The sequence below is a fragment of the Chiroxiphia lanceolata genome, chromosome 1 (assembly GCF_009829145.1).
Source record: "Chiroxiphia lanceolata isolate bChiLan1 chromosome 1, bChiLan1.pri, whole genome shotgun sequence".
Lineage (NCBI taxonomy): Eukaryota > Metazoa > Chordata > Aves > Passeriformes > Pipridae > Chiroxiphia > Chiroxiphia lanceolata.
Window position 1 is genome coordinate 138,561,819 of NC_045637.1, and position 27,976 is coordinate 138,589,794.

Below are 27,976 nucleotides of genomic sequence, written 5' to 3' on the forward strand. Positions count from 1 at the left end.
ACTGTCTACTGGAGTTTCCAAAAACAGCAAGCATTGGTAGGCATGGCTGCAAGGGTGGTATTGCCCTGTGTTTGCAGGGTGTTGCAGCATTCACTTCATAAGTCCAAAGATTTCACTTTTGTATATATTTGCATTCTAATACATGTGAATAGAAAAATAAACCTGGTTCCACTATAGACACTTCAGGCCTAATGAAAAACTGAAGTGTGAAGAAAATAAAGATCTAGATATGAAATATGTTTGTTGATTTCATTTCAGTCTCATGAAGAATAGCTAATGAGGAGAGCAGGGCAGTAGGAAGCACAAAATGGCTATGTACAGGGTTCTCTAGACTGAGTCTACTCCTAGTGGACAATGTTCTAATGATAGGTCTTCAAAATAACTTCTCATCAGTACTCAATAGTAGCTCTAAGAATTCAAAAGCTACAGTCTTCTCTATAAATCTTTATATTAAGCCAGGTCTTGTCTCTACAGAGTTGGATTGCACAAAACCTTAGGGCCCATCTGGAAAACATTCGTGATTTTTCGGGGAGTACGCTGCCTTCAAAGTGATGTGAATCAACCATGGACTGTGACATGTTTGCTCCACTTTGATGTCTCAAGTGATTCCTGGCTTTTGCTTTCTTAGTGTCTTGCTGTTTAATACCTTGCAGTATATGAATCATTATCTTATGTTCCACCAATACTCCAGAAAATTCTACAACATGCAGCCCCAAAGTTCAAATGAATGGAGCTGATAGTGCACTTTCAATGTAGGGTGTTGGCCAAGAATACAGCTGTAACAAGAGATGTGGCTGGAGTAGCCTTGAAGGCATATATATGTTTAATTGTGTTGCACTATGATTTCACTTTTAAAATAATGAAGAATAAAGGTAATCAAATCCTTGACTTCCAGCAGATATTTTCTAACAACAAGAACTATAGCAGCATAGAATAACTTTCCAGAGCTGTTTCAGAGCTACAAATTTAGCAAACTGCTAAAATTTTTGGTTGTCTGTTACTCTCTTAGTCTTGCTGAGTCTTGTATTTGTAGCCCTTGTGGGGTAGCTGAGTAAACCAAATGCTCTGTCATGTGATAATAAGCTTTCCCCACTGATTCTTTGATGCAGTAATTTCAGGAGAGTTGCATTTACCTGAAGTTTCATTTGGGTTTGTGAATGGGTATTTACAGATTTGCTGGGAAGAGAATTCCTATCATGTCAGCAGAATAACAGCAACATTATTTATTTATCCTGCTATTTGTCTTGGAGTTGCATCCTGCTAAGACCCTTCCTTGTACAATCAATAGCAGTAGCAAAGTCCCTGATGGTTTGCATGAGGTCTTTGGCATGCCTCCCTTTCCAAGAGCAGACCTTTCCTTTCCTGAAGCAGGCCTTTCCTTTTGTTATAAGGGTCTAAGTGTAGGCTCAGGAGAACTATTCCAAGCATAAGCCCAATTGGTAGTAGAGGGACTTTGAACCAGGAAGGCTTGCAGAATTTCATTGCAGACAGTCATTTGCTGTATGACGTCTTTGTCTTTGGGAAAAACATTTGGCTAATAGACAGGGCCAAGGTTTGGAGGCTGAAATATGGCTTTTGATGCAATTGGGATTTGCATTCTAGAGTGCTGGTGTCTGGACCCCATTTTGGTGTTGAAAAAACAGTATAACTAAGGAGAAGCGCTTATGAAGATGAGGAAATAAGCTTTTTTAGAAGTTTCACTCCAAGAGAAGGAAGAAATAACACAAAGAAGAAACTGGGAAAGAAAACAACAGAAAAGATGTAGCACAAGAACTTCCAAATAGCAGAATTATAACTGTATTGGAAACCTTATTCTAGGAAAATCTTGCATTTTTTACTGAATATTTTTTTATTGCAAACCTTATATTTAATGATAGCATGCTCAGAGAAACTTTATGTGCTGGTTTTTATGTGTTGGTTTTTTTTTTTTTTTTGGGCTCTATCATGTGGTGGAATCTGAACACAGATCATTCAGACTAAAACATTTGCCTGTTCTTCATTATTTTCTTCATTTCTTTTGGCAAAAGTTGAAGGTTTATAGCAGGAGGCTTATGCTGTCAGCTTCTTGTTAGGACGTCATGCTATGAACACAGTCAGATTGCTTTATGCCTTCCCTGTCTCAGCCATGCCTCCCCCTGTCTAAAATAAAATTGTGACATTTTTCTCTGACATCTTCTCATCAGCATTAATATAGAAGAAAAGAAACTTTGATCTCCTCCTGCTCCCCTCGAGGACATCCCAGCTACTGCTTTCTTGGTTACTGTAGCAACCTGCTTGTTACTGAAAGTCATTTTGGACTCTAGAGCTCACTTTGCTTCCAGCTATGTCTGAGCCTTACTGAACTCCTTCTGAGTTCCCTTTTAATATATGTTCTTTGCTAGTTCGCAGACCTAAATTTATTGTCTCAGCTTGGTATCTTTTGTCTTGGCTACTGCAGAGTCCTTTCAGCAGGCCTTGGCAAATGCAGTCATGGCCTGCTCCAGTCTATTCAAAATGATGCTGCAAACAATTTTCTGTTCCACAACTTTTTGTCCTTGTTGCATCTCCCTGTTTACATCATACATGAGCTATACCTCTTGTTTTTTTGACTCCCACATGAGTTTTTTCTCTCTCCTAATGCCATTTCTCTGATGCAGAAGTGTCAACAACAGCCTCATCTTGTTACATTTTTCAAAAACACCCTTTGTTGCCTTCGTATTTTCCTCATGTTTGGTAGAGGCTTTTTGAGAGCATCCCCTGCTCTCCGTATCATGGCTTCAGATTCAAGTGCTGACAAACTGTGTGACTCAGTGGGATACTGATAGGCTTGGACTACTAATTGCTGGTTATGATACATGATATTGCTTTGTTGTTTCATTGTTCTTATCTGCCCTTACCTGTCTGTTGTCCCTTTAACTCTTAACTTTGTGGAGGTAGGACAGTCTTTTTCACTCTCCTTGTGCAGGGTCCACAATAACTTGAGTTTTCCCCGAGTCTGGGCCTTTCAGCAATGCAGTGGTAGGAAAAATAATTAAATTTTACATAGCAATATTTCCTTCAAAGGCAAATGTGCTTTTATTTGCAGTGAAACATACAGTGATCTAAACTTAATGAGACATTACTTAGCATAATAGATTCTGAAGAGCTGAAAAATTTCACCATTTCTGGGACGAGCATTTCTCAGATCCAATCTATTAGTTTGGAGTGGTTTAGCCACTTGGCTCCTGTAAAGTAAAAATGAATAAAATAAACTGGATTTGGATTTGAATTCTTCAGAATTATGAGGTTTTGATTGATTTGAAATTAATCTAATGACCTTCGCCTGTAGTTCATTTGCCTTCTCAGTCATGTGAATAATGAGATTTTTTTATCTTTATGTGATTTATTCTAGCCCTTCTTTTCTTACATCATTTTCAGTTTGTTCCCTCTGAGATATGGATTTTGAGCTTTGCAGTCAGGTTGGGATTTTTATCCTGTAACTTACCACAAACTATTGCTCTCTACGTGATTGAACTACCATTTATATAGACTGTTTAGTGAGCTGTGGTATTACCTTCTGTAATAGGTGAGGCCATGGTGAATAAAATGCTGAATTGCAGTTCAGGTATTCCAAAGCTCCTGAAATTTGGTTTCTATCAGATTTTTTGTGTATTCCATTTAATCTCTTGCTGATTAGGCAACTATTAATATTAGAGTGCATTTTATTCTTGAAGATAATGCCTTTGCTTCTTGCTTTCATTTAATTTCTGTGTTAATTGACTGCATAGCCTAGCAAAACAGGCACTTCAAGTGATCTAGATTTTTGATGATCACTATTGTACATATTCAGCTTTTAAATTTACCGTAAGTCTGTGAATAGACCGAAATTGAACTTAGGTATTATTTACCTTATTATTAATTTTCTTTCTTCACCTGGTGATCTAAGCAGCATGTCCCCAAGGCATTCCCACTTTTATAAGGAAAGATGTCCCTGGAACATTAACTATTTTCATTGTGAGAGTTCCTCACCCACAAATACTGTTTTCTCAAATATTTATTTTGTAGGTGGTATAGTGCAACTTAGATGCAGCAGGACCTGTGTTTCTAAATGCAGAACACCTTATCATCATGATATATCATACAGATTTCATTACTCTCATAACAGAAAGGATCAAGGGCCACATGAATTGAAAAATAGAGTATATGGGGATATCCTGGATGCCTGACATCTTGTGCTCTTATAATGAAATTGATTTATGATTGATAGCCTTTGCTTTTCCTGACTTTTTTCCAGTAAAAAATAAATTTAATAATTATATTCTATTTGAGCTCACCTTCAACTAGTAATAGAAATAAAATGACCTTCATGTAAATATTCTTCAAAGGTTTTAAGGGGAAATGAAAGAACATGAGGATTATATTTATTTGGTTTAGAAATACTGCACAAAACCTGCAAATGCCAGAAAATTCTGACAATTTGCCAGTATAGTTTAAGTGGCAGCACATAACTGTAGGCCTGTCTTTGGAAAATTGGCCTTTGCTATGAAATCTTCTGTATTTGCAATCCATATTTTATTAATAGGTATTATTCAAATAGAACAATTATCATTAAAAGTGTTTGTCAGTGTGGCAAGAGGTTGAAAGGACACACAATTTTCTCTTCCATTGTTTTACAGCGAAATTTTCAAAAGAACTCTATGTCTTTCTCCCTCGAAATGAAGGGTGTTTCCTGCAGTTAGCTGGAAATGAGTTGCTTGAGTTTTGTTCCTTAACCAACAAAAATAAAATTAAGGCATAGCTTTGTTATGGAAATTGACAGTTCCCTTTTCCTGGATAGCAGTCCTAATCAGTCTCTGAATTTATTATCAAGAAAATCAATAAATTATGATAGTACTCACTGAGGAAAGAACTCCTTCCAGTTGCTTTTGTGCTCATTCTTTAGTCCCCAGTAATCCTCTTCCAGATCTGAGCAGTATTAAGATAACCACCACAACAAAATGTAGTTCCACTCTTTTCTGCTTTTCTTAATATCAGTGTCTGGGAACTGGCAACTTTTGTCTCTTGACAAAGAGCCAAACATCTTGCTGTTGCTCAGCCTCAGGGACAGAAAGAAGGGTCTCTGTATTCTGTTTCTTAAAAGTAAACTTTAAGTGAGATAAAATTCCTGAAAGTTAGCACTTCAGTTTTTCCACACAACTCTTTCACTGAAAAAGATAACTGTATTTTTGTAGTTGGGAAAAGATATATGGAATAAGAAAGAGGAAAAAGGTTCAGTGGGCTTTAGAAAAACAGCACATGAAAATCAAAGGAAAAATACAGTCATACTGAAAAAAATTTGTTTATTGGGAAGGTGTATTTTAATAAGAAAAGCAACTGGTAATAAAACATTTCAACCAGCTCCACTTCAGACCACTTTTTTTCAACTTGACAAAAATCTCTTTTCACCTCTGTTGTTTAGTAGAACTAAGGACCAGTTGTACCAGGAAACAAGAATTTGAACAGGAAGAGTTTTCAGGGAAGGGAGAGATTTGGGAGTACAGTCCAGTAAGGTCTCATCACGTCTCCCATGTCCTCACATGTAGAGGAGAATGAATCTCACCACAAGGGTCACAAAGGTCCTCCTGAGAGCACTGGAGAGCGAACATGTTGCCATTACATGTACCTTTAGCTTTAGCTAAGCTTTTCATTTCACTTGTTTTGAGACAGTTTTGCATAGTAATTTTTCTAGTCACTTCAAATACATCAGCTTAGTACAGCAGAGCACACTTGGGCCTGTTCTCTGTCTTTCCTTGCTTCTGTCATGTATCCATATGTGTTTTCCAGTTGTACATTGAGTGGTAGATATACTTTACAATTTAATAAATATGAATGTGTTGTATTTAAAGTTGAGATCAAAGAAGAATTCTATCTAATTTTTTTCCCCTAATAGTTTCTTGTATGCTTCATTTATCTGTACGACAAGCTCACATTCTGGTGAAGCCATCTTTGCAAAAGGAAATTTTCTTTAAATCACAGCCTTCTTTGGTCATTCTTTATGTTATAAAAGTGGTAGAACTGTTTAACAAAAGTGAAAAAAATCAAAATATGTCAACCTTTTCCCCTCACTAGGTTTCCATGGTATCATGCTCATAAAATACACAGTGACATGTGGCCCTGGAGGAATCTGCAGTCTTCCTGGACTGATACCAAAAGTCTTTAGTTCTGTTAATTTGGTATTATGCAATGTAAGAGATACAGGATTACATTAATTTTATTTTGGGTTTTAATTTCTTCTTTTTTTCTCCACTCTGAAAATACTTTGGCACTCATATCACTGACTTTGTGTGGTGACATTTAGGAATTCAGTGGTAATTAATGCTGCTATATTTCCTGGATTGCTTAAGACCATAGAGAATTGAAATACAGTATCTTCTATGCATATTTATACATAATTTCAGCTTTTTATTTTGTTCCACTTGATGCAACTTGGACAGCTTATTTTTTAAATTTCTCTCATGCAAATAATTGTTAAGCATTTATTTATGACTCTTTAGCAGTGCCCAAGGGGCACGAATGACTTTCTTAATGATTTGCCCAAAAAATGGTGTTAGTTTCTAAGACAGAAGGATAAGGAATGAGTGTTTACCTCAAAGGCTACTAATGTGGTCTAGATAGAATGAGTAGATGGAAGACTGAGCAAATCCTAAGGCATAAATCAGTCCTTCACAAACAGGCCTAGATCAGTAGATGGTATAGGTAGCTAAGTTAAATTTGAAAGTTAGTATGAAACTAGAAGCAAAACAAAGTGCAGTATCACTGAGGTGTCAGCAATGTGTAACCATTGAGTGTGACTAGAAAATCCAGAAAGGACAGTTTTACTGGCACAAAAAAGTAAACATAGAAATAAAACCCTGAAAGGGAAATGAGCACACAGGCAAAGTGGTAATAAACAAACTGTACACAAGATGAACAGCCAGAGAAATAAATAAGTAAAACTAAAATAAATGCCAACAAGCAAGACAGATGCAAAAAACCAAGCAGCTGTTAAGGAAAAGAAGAGGAAATTGAGCAAACATTACATGCAAGTTGAAGAAAATCCCATTGTATGAAATTTCAGGGCTGTATCATAAAATGCCCTGATTCCTGTGATTTCCGTCAGAGAATTTTATTTGTGCAGCCAGTATTGGTGAACACCAGCTGGTGGAGACTTTGGTTTATCAGTAGACTTTGGTTTATCATTTATCATTCTTTCATTTATTTTCTTAAAAGAGCAAAGGCTTTTTTCTTGAGGTATGTGGGCATATTCACTGCTCTGTATGTCGTAGGTGTATTTGTGATGCTACCCCCCTCCATGCCTGTGGGGCCCATATTTGCAAAGTCTGCGCAGTGGAAGATTTAGCTTTTGGTCAAAAAGCTATTACTCAGACACTGTTGGAAATACCTATTTATCTAATATACCATACATTTATCTAATAAATTAAATTTAAACCATTTTGTTTTAGTTTGGTTTTCTCCTCATTAGTTATTCCTTGTTGTTAAAGCTTCGGTTCTGGATGGAGTTTTTTCTTCCTGGACTTTACCTCTTGGGATATAGTGGTCACTATGGAAGAAAAATGGAATTCATGTATTTTTAAAATCAGTTATTAAAATATCTCTTTTTCTTTGCAGTAGCAAAAATTAACAGTTTCAAAAGTGTAGATTGGGAGAATTCTCATACTTCCATTTTCATACTATTTTTTTTCTCTACACTTACACAAAAATAATTCTTTGGTTGTGCTATTTCTTATTTGAAGTTTTGTGCTTTTCTTTGTCGCTGTGGATAGCATTCATGTGTACTAGAATGTCTGCTCCATTTAATGAGGAATCCTGTTAAGAAGAGCTATGATATCTTTAAACATTGGATTAAAACCTCCATTTTCCTGATATCAAAGACTGAGACAAAAACACAGTCAAAACTTGGATTCAAGCTCATTTTGAATTTCGGTGTTTCTTTGTGAGCCACACTTCTTTTAAGGCAGGAAGAAGTGCATAGACAGAATTCACAGAGAATGATCCCTCCCTGAACACAGGTGAGAGGAAAATCATGGATTAATTACTTGTTTTGGAAGAAGAGCTGTAAATGCTGAAGTTCTTTGCCCTTGCAGGTTCTCTTACGATCATGCCATCCCCAAAAAAGCTCAATAAGGAAAGACTGATCAGGATGTGAAAACTTGTTTAGAAAAGGATGTTCACACAGAAGCTATATGAAGACCAGATGTCTTAGATAATTTCCATCTTCCTTGTATGAAGTCTGTTTCACTTTGTTGGCCATCGTGTCGCATACAGATGCATTGTATAAAATAAGAAAAAAGAGTTTCTTCAGTGATTTGAGTATTGCTCAGTCATGAGAGATGAGTTCACTGACCTCTGCCAGTGTCTTGTATGGTGTTGGGCAGACCCTCTGCACTGGTTCCTGGGGAGAAAAGTGTTGTCTTACAAAGATGTTGGGAAGAAAAACTGTATCAAAACAAGTGAAGCTTCCACCTATGGCAGAATCAGGGCCACAAAAGGAATTTTGTGGACACAGTCCTATAATGCTTTTTACAGTTTTTATAATTTTGTGCTGGGAATTTGACATCACAAAGTGTGAAACTCCCTGGGGAAGGAGATGGTTAAAGAAGAGGGAAGCAGTGCTGATGTTTTGTCTCTAAGATAAGGCACAGTTGCACTCTATATAAATCATCAAACTTGTTTGAATACACTTTGTGTTAGGAAAAAGAATTGATTTTTTTGTTTAATTTTAAGATGTAAGAAAACATGATGGAGAGACTACATTAGAATCAGTAAGGAAATGGCATGGTATTTTTACAATCCTGACAAATTAATATCTGAATCAACATTTTTGTACAAAATGTCAGAAAAAATAAAGGCACTTTCAATCTAAGAGCACACTATATTCAGTAAAATGGTAGATTATTCATACATATTATAGAAGCCAAGTCTTTAATGTGAAATAAGTAAAAATATTCAAAGGACTTCTTGAAATTTAAACAATGCAGAACAAATTCCACAGTTAAATTCTTATCTGTAATTCCCATGATCCATAATTCTTTACACTTGAGAACAAATTTAGCAGTTTCAAATTGTATCCAGGTATTGTGTGTTGAATAGTATTTGACATAGGAAAGAATGATTTTTTTTTTTTAAATTGGATTTTGTAAAACACAACCATTTTAATGGGCCTGTGAATTAAAGAGTGCAGAGCATGGCAGTATGACAGACAGTTTAATATTCTGCTTTAATAAGCTTTACTGTGGAAGTGTTATACTGACAATAGTGAAGGTACCTTCTGCAAAGAAACTAGCATTGAAATGTCACACGGAGAGAATTTTCTAATATTTTATGTTGGTTTTTGTCTTCTAGAGTATCAGGGCTTCAGGGCTGGTGCTGTTGGAAACCATTCTTTTTGGATCACTTCTTCTGTACTTTCCAGTAAGTCAAACTATAACTTTAAAAAAAAATTATATCCCTGCCAACATTTTAAAACATTGCATGAATGACTTGGTGAAAATATAAATGTCAAAACTAATTATTAGTTTAATCTGACTGTAAAGTGTGCTGTGTTCTGTAAATATTCTGAAGAGCACTCAAATGTTTTTCTGTATTTGTGATAATTCTCCATTTTCAATTTAGTGAACTTACGAGCCATTCTGACTTGGAAGTTTTTAGGTGTTCTGGGCTAAGCTGATTTTTTTTTTTAGAGATGACAGCTCTCTAATCTGTGCTATGGGAAAAATCATCAGGGTTTGTAAAAGAAAGACACTGATTACACCAAGTATTTTTCTGGAATGTAGTACAAAGGAAGATAGTTATTTCAGTGTATTAGTGGCATATATTTTGATGTTTTTAAGGCTATGTGACGTCTGCAACACCATGTATTTGGGAAAATTAGATGGTATTATTTCTATGCTGTAAGTGGAAAAAAAAAGTAATTTCACAGTCATGTGAGAGATACATTACAAAACTTACAGAAATGTGGAACCATTCTCTTCAAAAATCCCAGGAAAACTGAGTTTGTTAATTCTTACATAAACCCAACACAATGGCTAGATAAGGCAAGACATCAAAGTGTAAATTGAAAGAAGTTGATAGCATGCAGGTCAGGAGAGAAACAAAGGTGGAGTTGTGGGCTGTTTTCAAATATGTTTGTGTTTTCTTTTACTCTGTAGTCAGAATCTTCTGTGCTTTTACACACCAACATATAGGTACTGGGAGATGAGCTGGATAACAAAACTCTTTAGTAGTTGCAGAAAAAGTAGCAAATAAACTGTAGTAGAACGTGTGAAGAATACTATAAGAAGCACAAATCCTGATGGAATTTTTATACATTATTTTTTCAATCGTGTGGGCCTCTCAAGTTCTAAAGAAAAAGTGTGTGCGTTTCTAGGATAGTTTTATGTGTTTTTTCATCAGGGAAGTAAAAGTTTTTGTTTTTTCCATATTGCACAAATGTTTTTTACAACCTACAATACATCTCCCCAGGATTTTCAGAGTGTCTTTCATGTTTCCTTCTGGTGAACAGAACAGAAAGCCCATGCACTATTTCCTCAGCTGGTGGTGTGAAAGAAGCATTTACAGAAATTCATAACATAAAACATTCCATTTCACAAAGGACAAATGTCTTTTGGTGGTTGTCTGTCTTCCGTCTTCAGGTGCTCAGCATTAGGGATACTGAGATACTCTCAGTGAAAAAGCCACCTCTCAGCAGGTGACTTGAAGGGCAATGCTCTTAGATGCAAGAGCTGGTGGTCATCCATGACCTTTAAATACAGAGACAGGAAGTGGTCCTGGGAGGGAGGGGTTCAATAACCCAAACATCCCCTCAGCTTTTCACTGACATTTAAACATTTCCCCCTTTTTTTCACTGACAGTAAGGGTGTTAAATGTACAGCAAGTGCAAAGTGACAGTTTGACGCATTCTGAGGAAAAAAAATTTACAGAAAATTCCTGATTAGCCTGTGTTCCAGTTGTATGTATATACTTGACCAGAGCTTGTCTTTCTTTGCACATCTCATTCTCATACTATATAAAACTGTCCACTGTGAACACATTCTGTTTGAAACTAATAGGCAAAGTGTACAACCTGGTTTCTCTATTCTAGCAGTTTTATGTTCCCACACTCTTTGCTGGGGTACTCTTCCTTTCTTACACAGGTAATTATTAATCAGGCCCTTACTCCTATGGGTTGAAACAAAAATAGAGAGAAATTTTATTGTTTCTGTTTTGAGGGTTTTAGGGGAGGGATGTAGCGAATTTGGTAGTGGGAGGTCATGTTAATGTTCAGACAGATAAATTAGTCCTGATTTCACCAACCACAAGAATACGGTTTTCTAAAATCGAAGAAGATTGGGACTGATACAGAAAGATCAGCTCAATATATGTGTGAAGGCTATAAAGTGTAGTCAGAGAGATCTGTTATTTAATTTTTAAGAAAGAAAAGCTGCAAGTTGTGGATTAAGGGGGTGGGTCCTTGGAATGTGAACTCTTGATATTTAGCTTTACATGGACACTATGTAAGTGTGCTCACCTGCTTATTGTCTTGAAAAGGAGCACAAAACAGAGCAGAATGGTTTGAAAAAGGAAACTCAAGGTCTAAATGGAGAGTCTCATTTGCACCAGCTGACATTCACATACACATTTATAGCAAGGCATAGAGCATATATTATCATTTTATATGTTAGTCATGAGTCACGTACCTGCAAAGCAGATCTTGTTTTTCCTGGGTCATATCCATTGCTTATTTAGTCCTTCCTGTTATTTGGTGGTTTTGTTTGTTTCTGAGAAGAATTGGGAATATTCTGTGACTTACTGATACGGTTAAAGACTTAGTAACATGTGCTCAGAGGTTGTTTCAGCTATTTGATCTGGTCCTTATTTTATGATAGAGTAGTACATTAGAGTTTTAAGGCTAGTTAATACAGATCTCACCTCTTATAAACCCAAATTAGGCTATGTTTTCCACAGATAGTGTGAAATGCAAGTTAATATATGGAATGGAGTTCACAAGCCTCACTACAGTAGGATGTTGTCTTTTAACATGAGGCTGTTTTCCTTTTTGTATCATCTCTTCTATTGTGATTTGGAGTGTAAAACCAAAAAGCTTTACTTTCACACTCAACCAAGTGCGGAATTACAGAGCTTGACTTAGTGCATGTAAGAATGTAAAGACATAAAGTGACAGCATTTCAGTTCTAAATAACTGAAATCACTATTCATTTACAGATACAGTGCAAAATTACATTCTTATTTAAAAAGCAAAATCCCCTTAGATTTTCTCATCACTGCTCCAAGTCTTTGCATCTTTATTCTCTGTTCTTCTACACTTTCCTAAATTCGCACTTTTTCTAAATCTGTTCACTCAGTCTGTCTTGGATTGTTTTGAGAGCCTTCAGCATACAAATTTCACTGTGTCCAAAAGGGGTTTATTGCATCTCTGACTTTTCCTACCCTCTAATTAAATGGAAACCAAAACCTACTTTGTTACATTGCTAAATTTCTTTCACTAATTGTCGTTGTTTGCATGACTACATGCAGTAATCTATTCATAGTGTAACATCATTAATTGAAAAATAATATCACCAGTCAGCTGCTTTTGGTGAGAAAAACAGCTGTTACAATGCCCTTCTAACCAAATGGAAAGTGCAAATGATGGTCTCCACCTAAATTTATTATTCAAATTCTGCTATACTGATAACAACACTCTGATCTTTCCTGAATTATAAGCAGGCAGATGAGCTTTGTCTATTACAAATGCATAGATTTTACCCAGAAGTTGCTGGGCAGCTCTCATTTTCTGTGTTTTCTGTAGTCTCACAGTAACAACTCTAATATTCTTTTGCTTAGTCTTTTCAATTATCAATGGACCTCCTCCAAATGAACTCTAGGGTTTCTAATTGATTTTGCTTATATTTCTTTGTTCTTAGATTTTGAATAGAAAGACAAAACCCAACCATCTTATGGATGAGTCCCTCGACTTCTGTACTTGGCATCTGATTACTTTCCTTTTCCAGAAATATTAACTATTGAAACTTCTACACCTTTCCTAACTCCATGTCTTGCTAATGCTTGGAACTCACTGACACAAGTTTAAAAACTTTTGCATGCTACAAAGACCTTCAACAAAAGTGAGCACAAGCACAATATTATAAGAGAAAAGCCTGTTCATTGCATTAGGGGTCAGATCTCAGCTGATTTTACATATCTGTAATAGGCACAAGTTGAAAAATAGGAAATTCTTTGATTAGATATCAGGAAACATTTTTTTACTATGGGGGTGGTCAAATACTGAAACAGAGTGTCCAGAGTTGGTAAAATATCCATCCTTGGAGGTATCATGACTTGACTGGGCCCAGCTCTGAGCAACCTGACCTACTAGATCTCTTTTGAGCAGGAGGCTGGACTAGATGACCTCTGAAGCTCCCTTGGAAAGGAAATTATTCTGTGAGTCTGTGTTTCTTATATATGTATCCATAGCTGAAACAGTTACCCTATGCCCACCAAATCCTGAAGAGGAAATGGGCCTTTTATGACTTTAGACTTGAAGATGAGGTGCATCATGGCCAGCACTTCATGGACTATAAAGGAAGCCTGAGGTACTTGCCTCATATGGTGATGAATTCTACCCTAGGCAACTAGGATTATTTGATATATTAAATATTTTCCATACTACTAGTCTATGTTAACTGGAACTCCAAAATTAACTCCATGCAATATTATGATACAATTTCTACAGCCAGTGAGAAAAGTTAGTGAGTCTGATGATGCAAAGACAAAGGGAATAATTTCCTCTCCATATTCTTGGTATAGTAGATAAGTATTAGGTTTAAATGCCAGCAAGTGAAAGTTATGTTAGACAGCGGAGGTGAACCTTGTAACAGTGAGGCCAGTTAGACCATAAGATGAACTAGTTTAGGAGGCTGCAGAGTATCTTTTTAAAGACTGTTAGGATTTTGGTTCTTCAGTCTTCTCATCCTTTGGCTAAAGAATCTGAATTCTTTACTACTTTCCCTTGTTTTTCCAAACCACAAGTTATAGGAAGGCCAGGTACCACTTTAGAGAAATGGAGCTGTGGGATGGCAGAGCATTGACTTCCTAATGCTCATGAAATAGTTCAGTAGTGAATCCTCGAATAAGCTTTGTGTCAGACATCTTGCTGCATGTGTTAGGTGTTAGGATATGTTTCTGGGACTGTCTTACTTCCTCTTTCACGCCTGAGCTAGAATCACCTACCCTTTTCTGTTATGAGAAGGGATAGAAAGTGAGGAGTAGTAGAGCTTAGATATGGATGTGGGTTTTTTTTCCCCTGAAATGATCTGTATGTGAATTAGCACGGAAGAAGTGAGCCATGAGGGTTGGGAGGATGAGGCTGTGGTAGCTCCGTTAGTTGTAATAGTCCTGAGCAGAGCAAGGTCACTGGAAAGCTCTGGTTTTGACATTTATGAATGTGAAAATGGAACACTGCAAAATGCTTTTATGCATTTGTCCCTCAAGTATTCCTATAAGGGATGTGTTACAAGAGCTCAGTCACTGTTTATTCTGTACACATTGATGTGCACTAAGGTCAGCTGAAAGATTGGCTTTTTCCAACACATTTATCGCTGCAAGCCTGCTCTGATACCCCAGATGTTTTAGGTTGATTCTTTTTCAGAATACAATTACATCTTCTTTACTCACAAAATAGTGTTTAAAGCTTTTAGAATTAACACTTGTCATTTTACTGTTGTTATTTTGGATAAAGAACATGCCTGTCTTTGGTGTTCATGTCACTGAAGTCCAAGGACACAGTGTAAATATCTGCTCTGAGATAATCACTACAGATTTCCCTAGTACTCTAGAAAAGGGTCTTTCTGTTTTGTTTGGATCATAGTGGATTAGATGTCCAGACAATGGAAAAGGCAGATTTTAAATACTGTGTTGCCAGGATTTTATATGTACATTGTCTTAGCAGAGATGCAAGGGAACCAGGCTGAAGATGATGCAATAATTTTTCTCCCTTGGTCAGTGTCCTTGTCAGATGAATGTACTTTTTGAAGTTAACGTGCAACTGGTAAACCAATAGAGTTTTTTGGAGAGCCAACTTTCTTTGAATGCAAAAGCCAGAAGTAAGCTGGTGTAGCCTCTGCATTACAAGCTTATGCTGCAAAGTACACAAACCTCATAGGTACTGGAAACACTTCTGTCCTTGCCCTGAACTGTGCTAAGAAAAATGTTTATGACTGTTTTTATTAATAGGGAGTAAGCACTGAATATTTTCTGCTTTTCAGATAAATATATTTGAAATAGCAGAAAAACAAGATACAGAGTGTGGTAGTTTTTCATGGTTCTGTTACCACTAATTTACATAGCTATCCTAAAAGATTCTGCTAGCTACTGTTAACTAGAGACTGTTGTATATATGATTATCCACATTAAGAACTGTGATTAGCAAGAGCTGTATGTCTCCTGATCTTGATTAGATATTGATATCTCTGTGTATATGACCAATATTTGAGGTATTGGAAACTTAGTAGAACTATGACATCATAAATTCTAAGAGATCATGCAGATGGAATTCAGTGAGGAGTATTTGTTTATATTTTCTGTGTTTGTGTATGTCTGTGTGCTGTATTCCCAGGATAGCTTAAGCTGGAAGGGACCTCGTGAGGCCTCTAGTCCAACTTCCTGGTCTAAGGACAGTCAGCTATAAGACTTGCTACAAGACAAGGTGTCATGGTTTAGGAACGGTATTCTCTAATTTAATACTCCCATGAAAACCCCACATGCCACTCCCCCTTCCCCCTCTCCAATTGGAGGCACAAAGGCAAAGATTATGGGTTGAGATAAGAACAATTTACTGGAAAGAACAATGAAATAAGAAAATGAACATTAACAGCAATGATATTAAAAACAAAAGTGTACAAAAGAGAGAGAGTGATTCATGTGCAAAAATGTTCACAAGGGCCTCATGACAATAAACAATACTGGACAGCTCCCCCTGCCACATTTTCTCCACCAGAAGGAACCCCTTCTCCCCAGAAGACAGTCCCTTCCCCCTCCTGGCAAATACGCCCTCCTGGCTACTGCAAAAAATTAACCCTGTCTTGGCCAGAACCAGGACACAGGGTTACTAAGGGCTTTATCCAATAGGTCTTAAAAACCTGCAAGGATAGAGACTCCCCAACCAGGCAATGCACAGGCACACAGTAAAGTCACATAGTTGTAGTTTCTTTGAATAGTGATAAAATATGTGATGTTGCTGGAACATATAGTGGGATTTATAAATGACAGGCTGAAGATACGTCAGTGAACGTACAGGTACTGATGTTACTATTCTTTCACATCTTGGACTCCCATGCTCATCCTTGAGACAATTGCAATACCATGACAAAACTCAATTTTTCCCTTCCACAAAGGTACAGTACAGTGTTGTAGGAGGCTAGTGTTATTTTTGCTACTCTGAAAGCTTTTTTGAGAACTGAGTTTGAAGGACACATTTGTCAGAGTCTAAGTTCATTGAATAGCCAAGTATATGTAAGCGTGCAGGACTTGAGAGCTGGAGAGAAAAGGACAGCAGCCAGTGACCTGAACCAACTGCCACACTGGGTTTTTGTTGACCTTTTTATTTTAAATTACTGTCTTGCACTGCTGGCTTGCAGGGACTTGTGTGGTACAATCTTGCCAGCCCTTCATTCAGCGAAGTTAATCCTGCGGTGAGGGGAGCGGGGCAAAATCTTGTGGTCTTTCCTCTTTATTCATAATTCCACTGAAATAACTTGCATGAATAAACTTACTTATATATAGATGAAAATCTACATTAATATATTATTTTCAAAATAGTGTTATAAAAGCAGACCACAGTCCTGAAAAACAGTGCACAATATTTAGCAAGGGGTTTTAAAATTTTTTGGATATAGCATGAGCAATAACACATGCACAAGTTAAAAATCTGCTACATTTGAAAAATAAAATTGTGGGAACTCTTTTCTGATCATAGAAAGCTTTGAAACACAAAAGTTATCAAAGGGTAGAATGTGGGAGCATTCATATGGAGGCAAATAGTGCTGGAAATACTCATGGTATGTTCCTTACTTAAGCCTGAAACCATGCTGTAATAATTCATCCTCATTACTCTGCTCTCTAAAGCTAAACCATTAGACACTTGAGCAGGAGACCACAGCAGTGCCACTTTCAAGTCAAAGAATTACTGAAGGACACCTGATTGAAAATCAGTGAAAGTCCTTGACCTCACTGTTTCTGCTGAATTAGAGTAAGAAAACAGGAAAAAGGTCTTACTGAATGATTATGTACTTTATTTTATGTAACTCTTGTTGGATCTTAATAGCAAATAAGCTGGAAAGTATTGAACTAATTTTCTCAGACAAACATATTTTGATGACCACACTGATCACTTGGCAAGTGAACTGAATTGATAGGCATGATGCTTTAGAATATGTTTGAATTTTACTATAGTGATGTAAAAGCTTATGAAAAAAATTAATACATGAGAAAAGGCACTCACATATATTAGTTCAAAATATAAATATGATGGAACTTTTACAGGAAAGATAATGAAAAAAGGATATACCCTATTTTTATTAAACTGTAAAACTAAAGAGACAAGAAGTTTAGGTAGTATAGATGAGCCAGGATTGAACTGTGCCAAAAAGGAAAATATTAAAAGTTGTAGTTGTCATGTACATATTCTCAGTAGGGCATAGCCCTTTTATCAGTAATTTACCTTCACTCATTTTATCACTCAGTTTAGCACCTGAGAGACTGTATGTTGATGGGAGATAAATTTCAGTCATTCTTTTTCACTTACCCATTGCGTTTCAGTGAAAGCTAGGGACATGTTCATATTTTTCCACCATTGTTTATTCATGCTTTCATACCTGAGACCCAAGGAGCAACAACTATAGTCAAGTGAAAGGTCTGTAGCTTGTTTTTAAGTCTTCCTGAACTTTTTAGACTCAGGTGTTGTTGTTGTGATCTGCACCAACAAGAATCTGAAGCAAAATGAAAGCAGTATCAGTTCAAGCCTAAGGAAGACTTGACTTAGATAAGCTGATACTACCGTGCTGTATCTGATATGAAATTTAGTGCAGTTGTAAACCAGTGCTGTCAGAGGGATAGTGGCAGTATCATAACTCACCATGCCTTGGAATATGAAGTTGAGATATTAAAGGTAAGACATAAACCGGTATAAAATGTACAACTGAGTGATAAAACATGATACTTTACGTATCAATTTCCATGTCACTTGACAGAGAACTCTGCATCAACACAGAGGAAAAGGAAAAGGCAGAGTCTCCATCTCAAAACCTGTTCACTGTGAATAATACAGGAGCTGAAATATGCTTTTTTTTTTTTCTCGTTTGTTTTTCTTTCTTGATCTCTCTTCTTTTATGTATGAATGCATTAGGTATTTCCTAACCATCAACTTAAGAGTTTAAGTGTTGCACCATGAAGGGTGATTAATGGTTAATGATTAGGAGAGATGAGGAATTCAATACATTACAATGGAGAAAGAGAAGAGTTGATGTTTTTGGAAGAGATCCTTAAGAGAGGAGATTTCATCCATCAGAGATGAGGCCGCCCTTATTCAGTCATTCTGCATGCTGAGTACCTAGAAGATGCAGGCAATGATATCTTTATGGTTTTTAATAATAACTGGTAGAAGTTAAGCAGTTTTCAGTTTACAGGAAAATTATATGTTAACTAATGAAATCTTTGCACTGGAAAAATCTTACAGAATTATATTAGTGATAGTGCAAAGTTTTCATTACTGTGTAGCACTACTAAACTTCTCATTCCTAAACTCTGGGATAAGAGATCAGTGGGATTTAAATCAATGCTGTTAACCCAAGACCACTTATTGCCTGATGTAAATAAGAAATTAGCTGTTTACTTGTAGAAACTAGGAAAAGTAATATAAATACTTATGAGAGGAAAGACAAGTTTAAAATATGACATGAGTTGCAATATAAAATTATCAAAACACATGAACAAGTAGCAGTGTACGAGGTATTCTGTATTTCTTCTATTATTGATAATAGTAGAGTCATCTGACAGAAATGCTCAAAATTTTAGTTTGCCAGGGTTAAAAAATTGAAGTGGTAGGGACCAGCAGGTAAAAAATTTGCTATGAAACTAGCTAGATTAATTTCTGAAACTGAGACTTGAAAGACTAGTGCTTGGGTCTAAACATACAATACATCAAGTAGGCAGAGATGAGATTTCTGTTCTTAGAAATAACAATAATACTGTGGATGTGACAGAAAATGTTCATTAGAGCAAGCAATTAGTCTTTATAAAAAGCAGCTTTTTCCTATGTGATATAAACCTTCTATTTCTTAGATGTAACTGTGTATTAGGACCACATAAAAAAGCACTATTTTCAACAGGCAGTGTTTTATACAAACTTTGATTTCTAGATTCTATGCCTTTATGGGACTAAGCACAGATCTGCAAATAGATGCAAGTTTTGAGAAAGCTATTGAGAAATATATTGTACTTCATAACCGATATACAGTATTCACGTGCTGATCTCTCTTTGAAATCTGAACCCAAAGTAGATTTCTTGTAGTGGCATGATGCAGTTCAGTAAGTTCTGGACGTTCTTGGGGGAGAGAAAAAAAAAAAAAAAGAAGCAAAGGGAAATATTCCAATTCAGTCAAAACTCTTACTGGAAATGAATAGAAGGATTTCAGAGCTAAAAATAATTTAAAGCAATTCCCAGGTAATACATGTGGACAAAAAACCGTAGAAAATAAGAGGATGAAAAGAGACTTTCTTTCATCAAACAAAAACATTGTAAGTGGATGAAAATAACATTTTATACAGTTCTCTTACAGTGTATAATTTATCAAACTTAAATTATTTAAATCATCTGCAATTTTCATTATTATTTGATGTTAATATTTTAAATAAGCTAGGGTGCTAAAGCCTTATTGCATATTGTTTAGTCAGTAAAAGCAATGTAAAGAGAAAAGGGAAAGGATGATAGTGAGAAAATCGAATAAAGAATTTGAGAGATCTCATTGAAACACAGCAAAACGTCTAATGTAGCAACAGGAAAATTAATCTAAAATTGAGCAATCAAACAGTATAGAAATGAAAACAAGACACAAATGACATCTTGTACTTTGATACAGTCAGCACTCTTATTATCACGACTACATGTTATAGAAGATATCTGTAAAACCACAGATTGTACATTCAGTGCTTGTTCCTTGCTTGCATACGGTTATTTCTCACTACTCCTTGCAAGCTTTCTTTTTCTTTCCTAAAGCACCACTTACATAATTGTATAAGATAAATCTTTTATTCTTTCCTTTTGCTTCCTCTGTATTGATGTGTGGTTTCTCATCTCATATTTAAATTATGAACTCTTTGGTACAGGGATGTTTGGCTTAGCTGTGCTGTGCACAGCAGGGTCATGATCAATGAGTAAGAATCACGTTACAAATGGCTGTTACTAATAATAACAATGAAAGTGTTTAAAAATATTTTATTAAAGGTGTGAGCAAGGACACATTTAATGGTGAATTTTTCATCTTCCAAAGGTCTGGTAGCATCCATTTTTTTTTACAGTGCTAGAAATTATAGGTACTTTATGAGAATGATCTGAGAATATTTGATTTAGGCTTGGAAAGATTAAAGGCATAGAAGTACAAACAGGAAAAAGCCTGACACTGGTCCCACATGGACTGTATTTCAGAGCTACTCTACTAATTTCTATGGAGCTGCATCCAACTTGCATTAAAAGACATTAGATGATAAACAAAGCAGAAAGAAACTCTCACTAGAAAGCATCGATCTATGGGCTTTAAGATTATAGGGGGAACAGTGGGAAAGCTTGCATTGTCAAGGGGCAAGAGCAAGAAGACATCCCAGTTTTATCAAATGAATAATCCAGTCTTCTTCTGAATAGTCACGGAATGATGAGTTTGTAACTCAGATTTGTTCATTTTTAGGGGACTGACCTGAGCTCATAAGGTACAGAGTGTCCTGGTGAATATGTTCAAGCATTCCATGTAAACTGGAGCAGCTCTGCTAGAGTGGGTTGGGAACAGGCCAGCTTCTGATGCCTGAGCTGCCTCACAGTTGGCATGCCTTTACAGATAAGGGTCTTTGCAGTCTCTCACACTAACCAGGGATTTAAAACTGCTTTTCCATGGCCTGAGCGAGGTTACTCAGTCCCTTGGTTTGGCCTTGCCAATAAGGCTGGATCCTACACACTAACAGCTGAAGAGGGCTCAGAAGGGAGTTAAATGTTCCATAGTTTGGCACCGGCATGAGTTGGGTGGGTTTGTTTGTGTGGAGAGAGGCTCAGATGTATGCTACATTAGACAAGGTTTTTGTGACTTAGAGCAAGGAGTCGGTCTTGAAGCTAATCTTTTAGATGCCTTAGACCCCTTGGCAGGTAAGGATTACCGGTTTACATGTCTTGTTGTCTTCTTATATATTGCAGACAATAGAGGGTCCTTGTATTGTATGTCGAGTGTCAGATTGACTCAAGGCTCGTGAGAAAGGCAGTAAGCCAAAAAGCAGGCAAAAGTAAACCTAAGCAGATACTTGGAGTACCTGGAAACTTTGTCAGTGTCAGGGTCATTGGTTTTAAAAGTAATCTGAGGGTCCAAATGCATTGGAAAATGCAAACCATATCCCTAGCATACAGAGACACAAATCCTTACATATTCCGAATGTGTTCCACTGGTGCAACTTGTGGTGGGCAGATCCACCACAAAGGCAGAGTGTGTTCCTCGGGTGTGCTGCGGTCTCAGTGCTTTGTGATGGAGTCAAGCTGTGTTAAGAGTTTCTGATGGGAGAGCGTGCCCTGTGCTGCTCCCGTGGCCGACTGCCATCCCGGCGGCAGCGCGTCGTCCCTGTGGGCACTTGTTGACTGAGAGCGTATTACAAAGAGGTTTGGTTCTGCTTCGTGGTGCGTGTACAAAGTTTGGTGAGAAACCATTTTTTGATAAAGGGAAATCTTAATAGTTCTTCATTTAACTTTTTTTTCCTATTAAATTTATGTTGATACTGTTCTTCCTGCATGACCAAAACTTTTTTTATCACTTTCACTGAAGAAAGTGTTTAAACCTGTTACATGTATATCAAACAGGTATATTTTATATGTCATATGCTGGCACTTATGCAGACTGTGATGACATTTAGGAAGAAAAGTAAAGGAGGTTTTGTTGGCATAAGGAAGTGCTTTCCACTTTTCCTTCAAGTATCGTATCTTGTTCAGACTTACATCTTCCTTTTAATTTATGGAATTTTCTGCAGGAAATAGTTAAATAACCAATGTTTTTGAAACATGAAGCTGTGATTTAACCTTCAGATCTCTTTTTCTATGTCAATCCAAGAATGTAAGTTGTCACATTAGTCAGAGTTCAATTGTATATATTCCAGTAGTATGTTGTTAAATCTACTAATTTTGCTTAGTTTTTTAACTAGCCTAATCCTCTCAAATATAGCATGTACTGGGGTGCTGTATACAAGCATGTGTTCTCAGTGTTCAGCTCTGTCTCTTAAATTCCAAATCTGACAACACCAACATGCTGAATCCTTGAAATGTGGAGTTTTTTAATTTTAAATCTGGCAGAGCTTCTTGGCCCATAGAGTCAGCCCATCCTTTTTTCTGTCTTTATTGATGACACTGCCTTGAAACCTGTAAAGAACTGATCTATAGAAGTCTATATACTGGGTTATTTAGTCAGCTCTTTATATCCATATTTATTAAACCTGTGTTTACTTTCCAAGCCTTAAGACATATTTACATCTTTGAAATCATAATCCAAATAAGTTACTGCCATAGTAGCAGGCACTTTCTGTTCAAGTAATCACCAGTTGTTGCTACGAGAAGGCAAAATGCTGTCATAAAGTATTTTAAAACCATAAGGAACATATATATTACCCATTAATTCAACATAAGGCTCTGTTGGAATATCATATGCTCAGGTCTTTAAAAAAGATCCAGGAATTTTGGAAGATAGCTGAATCAGAAACATACTCTAAATACCTACCATAGAAGTCTTAAGTGAGATTAATAGATTTATTATTGACAACAACAAGGTATCTCTCAATTTCAGATGTCACCAAGAATACATAAAAAAAAAATCTAAATTTCACTTTTAGCTGCTCTTTATGTAACTTTTCTGGAACCAAAAACATTCCACATTGCTAGATTTACAGGAAAAGAAATTTGATGTGTTGTGCTGTTGGTTGTGGGATTTGACAAGTAATAAAGAGCACTTTTTTCTCAGGGAGGTTAACTTGTCTTTTTAGGATAAGTGACATCTGTACTTACTACATTTGGAAAGGAAACCTCTACTATATCAGATTTTCCACAAGTACCTATACACTGGGCTAATCTGATAACATCAAAAGCCTTTCATATCAAATTATATAATTGTGAAAGGCATTCATTTCTGATTTGACTCTCCAGTGTGTATAGCAGACATCAGATGTGATCAAGTACTTGAAGATGTGAAATTGATAGATAATTGTATTTGATGCCATAATTAGTAATGCTATTGTTAATAATAATAATAATAGAAGATCAGATTAAACAAGCAAGTTGACAGACAAGGAATTCTTGAGAAGACAGTAAAATTGAGAAAAATCATTCTCTGTTATTGTCAACAAATGAAAACAAAAAGTTTGGAACCTTGATCTAACTTCAAATAGTGTTTAGTCTTAACTGATTAATAAATAGGTTAAATAACAGGAAAAAGTTGGACAAAAATTGAAACCAGAGTGAAAGAAAGAAAATTAAACAGAGAACAGAGAAGTTCCTGTCACTAAACACTGAGTGCTCTGTTGGTCTGGAGAGCACATCAGACATTCTTGAGATTTTGTAGTTACCTAAGCAAGTTCAAAGAAATGTTTGGGTTTTTTTTTACCCTCCATGCGTGTCTTTCATAAAGTAGATGAAATTTTGTAGCATGATACACTGAATCTGCTAGGTTCATTTCCTCAGACTGTTTAAAGTAATGCATTTTTCTCAGACATGTCACAGTCAATCCCGTCAAAATCTGCCAGAATGGATTTGTTTTAAATCATAAATAGTTGTTATATATATAGTAAGTGTTCAAGAACCTTGAAGAAAAAGAAGGTCATGGCCTTCTGAGTACTCACAGCTCCTCATCTAAATGTGAGTCTTGAAATGTTTGTTTTGGGCAGTCTCACATATGGGGTCTCACCACTTAGTTGGTTTATCTCATTGCTATCTGTCTATCTTAGAGTCTGACTTCTCTTTTAAAAAATTGCTGTGTTTCTCCTTGGCCTCCTGGAGTTCAGTTATTTTGGTTTCTGTTTACCATCTCATTCTTAGTTCTGGTGACAGCTGTTAATTTTGCTCTTAAATATTTTGTCCTTCTGCTTTTATGGTTTTTTTATTGTACAGTTGTTTATCCAACACCACAAGCAGCTTGGTAGGGAGGATGGAGAAGGAAATTCATATAAATAAATAATTTCAGTTAAATGCAGAGGACTACCTAGCAACAAAATGCAGTAGAATATGTCTCTCCTGATAGAGGGTGGGACTTTTGTTTGATAAATCAGTGAAATGTTTGGAGGACTCCCCCTGTGCTCAGGAAGGAGTGGAACATTTGAAGAAAGCCTCCTTCTGCTGTTTTGTTATCTGTTAATGAATGCATTTTGTGGACCGTGCAAGTGAGATGTGCCAGGAATGCAAATGAGCGATCTTACCCTGAAAGACTGGTATTTCTAACGTTTTATTTTTGCAGCTGCCACAACAGGAGGGAACCAGCAGGTACTGGTTATAGCTATTTTGGTCAGTGTCTCTGAAAAGAGGAGACTAAATGTGGTTGAATAGTTAAGCCATTAGTAGGGAATGTGTTTCCTAATACAGCTTCAACTTTTATCATGGCAAGTCTTTTAAGGACTCAACTTCCCATTGGGGAAGCATTGCAACTCCATATTGCAGTGCTCAGTTTTGGTGCCTTGAGGTCAAGTGAGGTACTCTTGACATGAGAGGGCCATGTGCTCCCAGTCAGGGACTCTTAGCTAGCTTGGGGAGTTGGATGTGCTGAAGAGAGAGGAATTTGTGGTTTATGATCTGCTTAGTTTTTCTGCATGGGAACATGCCTTCCTTCACATGGGCTGCAGACTGGAACCCTTTCTTCAGGTACACTGAACAATCCTCACTTTCTTACCAAGCATAGGTGGTAAAAAATGCAGCCTACAGACAGTGGTTTTTTTCAGTATTCCACTTGTTAATGTTTTTCTTCTGGATGTAGCACTTGGGTTCAGTTCCCCCTCTGACTCAGAAGATACCACCTTGAAGAAAGCTTTAATGCTTTGGCTCTAAGATGCTCTAGTATGAGAAGTGTTCAGCCTCTTGTGCTGCTATTGTTCCATTTCACATGGCTTCATTCAGCAGTAGTAAATGGGTATAAGCACAAATATTAATCCAACTCCACAGAGCAGTAGGGAGAGTATTTTACCTATTGGTTAGATTACCTGTTGGTTAAAATGTGGAGATCTGGCTTCTAACTGAATGGTTAAGTTATTTTTAGGTATGAGCAGAAAGTAGCATATGGGCCTCAACTGATGTCACTGTAAAAACATAGCTTGAATTTAGTTGATTTCCAGGTTAAATCATTTACTGTCAAGAACTTTCCTCAGAAACTTGCTAATTGTTGCACTGCAGACAAGGCATTGTTGTTTCATCTAATCCCGCTTAATTTTCAAAATAATAAAAAATCAGCTCCTTGGAGTTTCTTTTCCTTATTCACAATTTATTTATGTACAGTTACTTTACATGTTCAAAGTAAATGGCAATTATATTCACATTAAACAAACTCTAAGTTACAGAAAAAGCAGAGCTCAGCAAAACAAATCGCAAGTCTTAATGTAGTTCTGAGTGTCTGAGTTCAAATTGTTATGACCTGAAAAGACTTTGTATCATGTGAGAGAGAGGATTGAAGTTTTTAATGATAACCAAATAAACCTGTTAAAGATCAAAGATATGCCTGTCTAATGCAACCTTATATCTCAAATGTTTTGTGGCTTCTCTGTTACTTTTTGAAAAAAAAATTGCCCATGTCAGACAATTAAGAATTCATCAGTACATTTATTTGTGCATTTGGCAGTGCTGTTTTATGGAAAACCTGAACGTATGCAAAGGTTAGAAAATGCAGCATTTGAAGGATGAGATTTGCCTGTTATCCCTTAGGGTTTTTGCTGTTGCTGATTGTTCAGGTGATGAGCAGCAATACAAATCATTGAGGTGTCATGAAAATTTGTTTTCCGGAGGAGGAGGATTTATTACCCTAGTTTCTCCCAGTCAGTGATTTCACATTGTGCAACACCTGCGTCACCTGACTCCTCTCTTTCCTGCACCATTGTACTTCAGAATTCTCAGCCGCTGCTCTTTTTAAAGTTTTTCAAGTCCATGCTCAATTTCCTGAAGATCTGCCCCAAGATCCAAACCTCCTACTTTCCACTTCCATGCAGCATTTCCAAAGGGAGGTTTCTTTTCTGAGTTGTTCTCTTTAATTGGTTGCCACCTACACGTGTTGAAGCTTTTGAAGACTGCTCATTCAGAGTTGAATATGTTGTTCTTGAACTATTAGGGAAATATTCTTCCTGAGGTCTGTAAAGAAGAGACTCCTCTGAGTTCATCCAGCTCTCTTGCTGATACATTGCTCGAGATAGCTTCTCGGCATCTTGTATCCAGTATGCCTCCTTTGAGATCATTGCTTTTCATTTTACGACTTTTTCACTTTTCTTCTGTAATTTAAATGACACCTGTCCATTCAGTACATAGCCCTCAATGAGCTACTGTCTCTGTTACTTTCTTTGGCATCTTATTTCTGTGTGTCTGCATCCCCCTTAAAATCCACAAAATATACCTTTTGTTCTAGGCTAATTTCTTTCCAAATCTGTTGAGTTGTTCTAAAGTTCTTTGCTTCCTTTGTGACACCCAGTTTAAAATAGTAATAAATATTAAAGCAGGCTAAAGCCTTTTCCAGCTTGTTGTCCTCTGTAGTATTTCAGAGTTGAAGGATGGACTTTACATGGTCTGACAGGTTACTAACTGCCTGCATTTGAGAAGGAAAGAGTACTGAGAACTGTGAGTAAAACTTTGGAGTGGCTATTTGCAGTGCAGGGTTGGTTGGTTGGGGTTTTTTTAATTACTTTTAACTCTGAACATCCCATTTTGCCCCAGGCTCCCTTTATAGCCCATGGAGAAAAGTAGGCACCTCTGGAGGACAGCACTCGTAACCTACCTTAGGTGCCTGTAGAAGAACAGTGTGGTTTGGCCTCTGCATACAGTGTTCCCCATTGAATACAGAGGGATTTTAGCCTGGCTGTCTTGGATTTCACCAATTCACTTGTCTTCCCTAGCTCAGGTGTGTAGAACCTCTACAGCAGATTTATCGTCCCTATGGGAATAGATGGATTATAGTATCAAATCACCTTAGTTGAATGTGGTGGAAGACAGTGAATGTAGAAAATGTGACTTCCACGCATACTGCGTGAGGGAGTGTTTTATGGCTCATGGAGATGCCCTGTGAACCCTTCTGCAATAAAGAGTATTTCAGAGTTGCTTGGGATTGCAGAAGACTGATACTGATCAAGTTCTGTGTTGCTTTTCATCAAGAAGAAAACATTGGATATACTTGAATTATGCTGCTATTTTGGAATCAATGTGCTTTAGAATCTGCATGAAAAGTAGCTAACTTTTGAAAGAGAGCAACAAATGCATCAAATCTATTTCTGTCTTTAAATGTATAGATGCATAAATATTTATACAAATGTGTGATTAATTTTATGCTGTTCTTTAAAAATCACCTAGATATCATATGTGACTGAGAGAAAATCTCTGAAGAGCTTGATCACCTTGAATATAGGAATTTATTTTGCTAAATTTGCTTTAGTTTCTTGGTCATAATAGTTTTACAATATCTGCTCAATACTGCATAAATATTTTTATTGCATGGATTTATCTTAAACAATTTTTTTTTACTTTTGGCTAGAACCAAAG

At 36.6% G+C, this 27,976-nt stretch overlaps 1 protein-coding gene across 1 annotated transcript in view; it reads left to right on the plus strand.

Moving 5' to 3' along the window:
• The window catches only part of GPR158 (G protein-coupled receptor 158), a 186,514-nt gene that overhangs the window by 97,161 nt on the left and 61,377 nt on the right, over window positions 1-27,976 (plus strand). Inside the window, exon 5 of the mRNA XM_032700335.1 lies at window positions 9,340-9,408. Within this exon, the coding sequence (XP_032556226.1) occupies window positions 9,340-9,408 (69 nt within the window). The remainder of the gene's footprint in view (window positions 1-9,339; window positions 9,409-27,976) is intronic.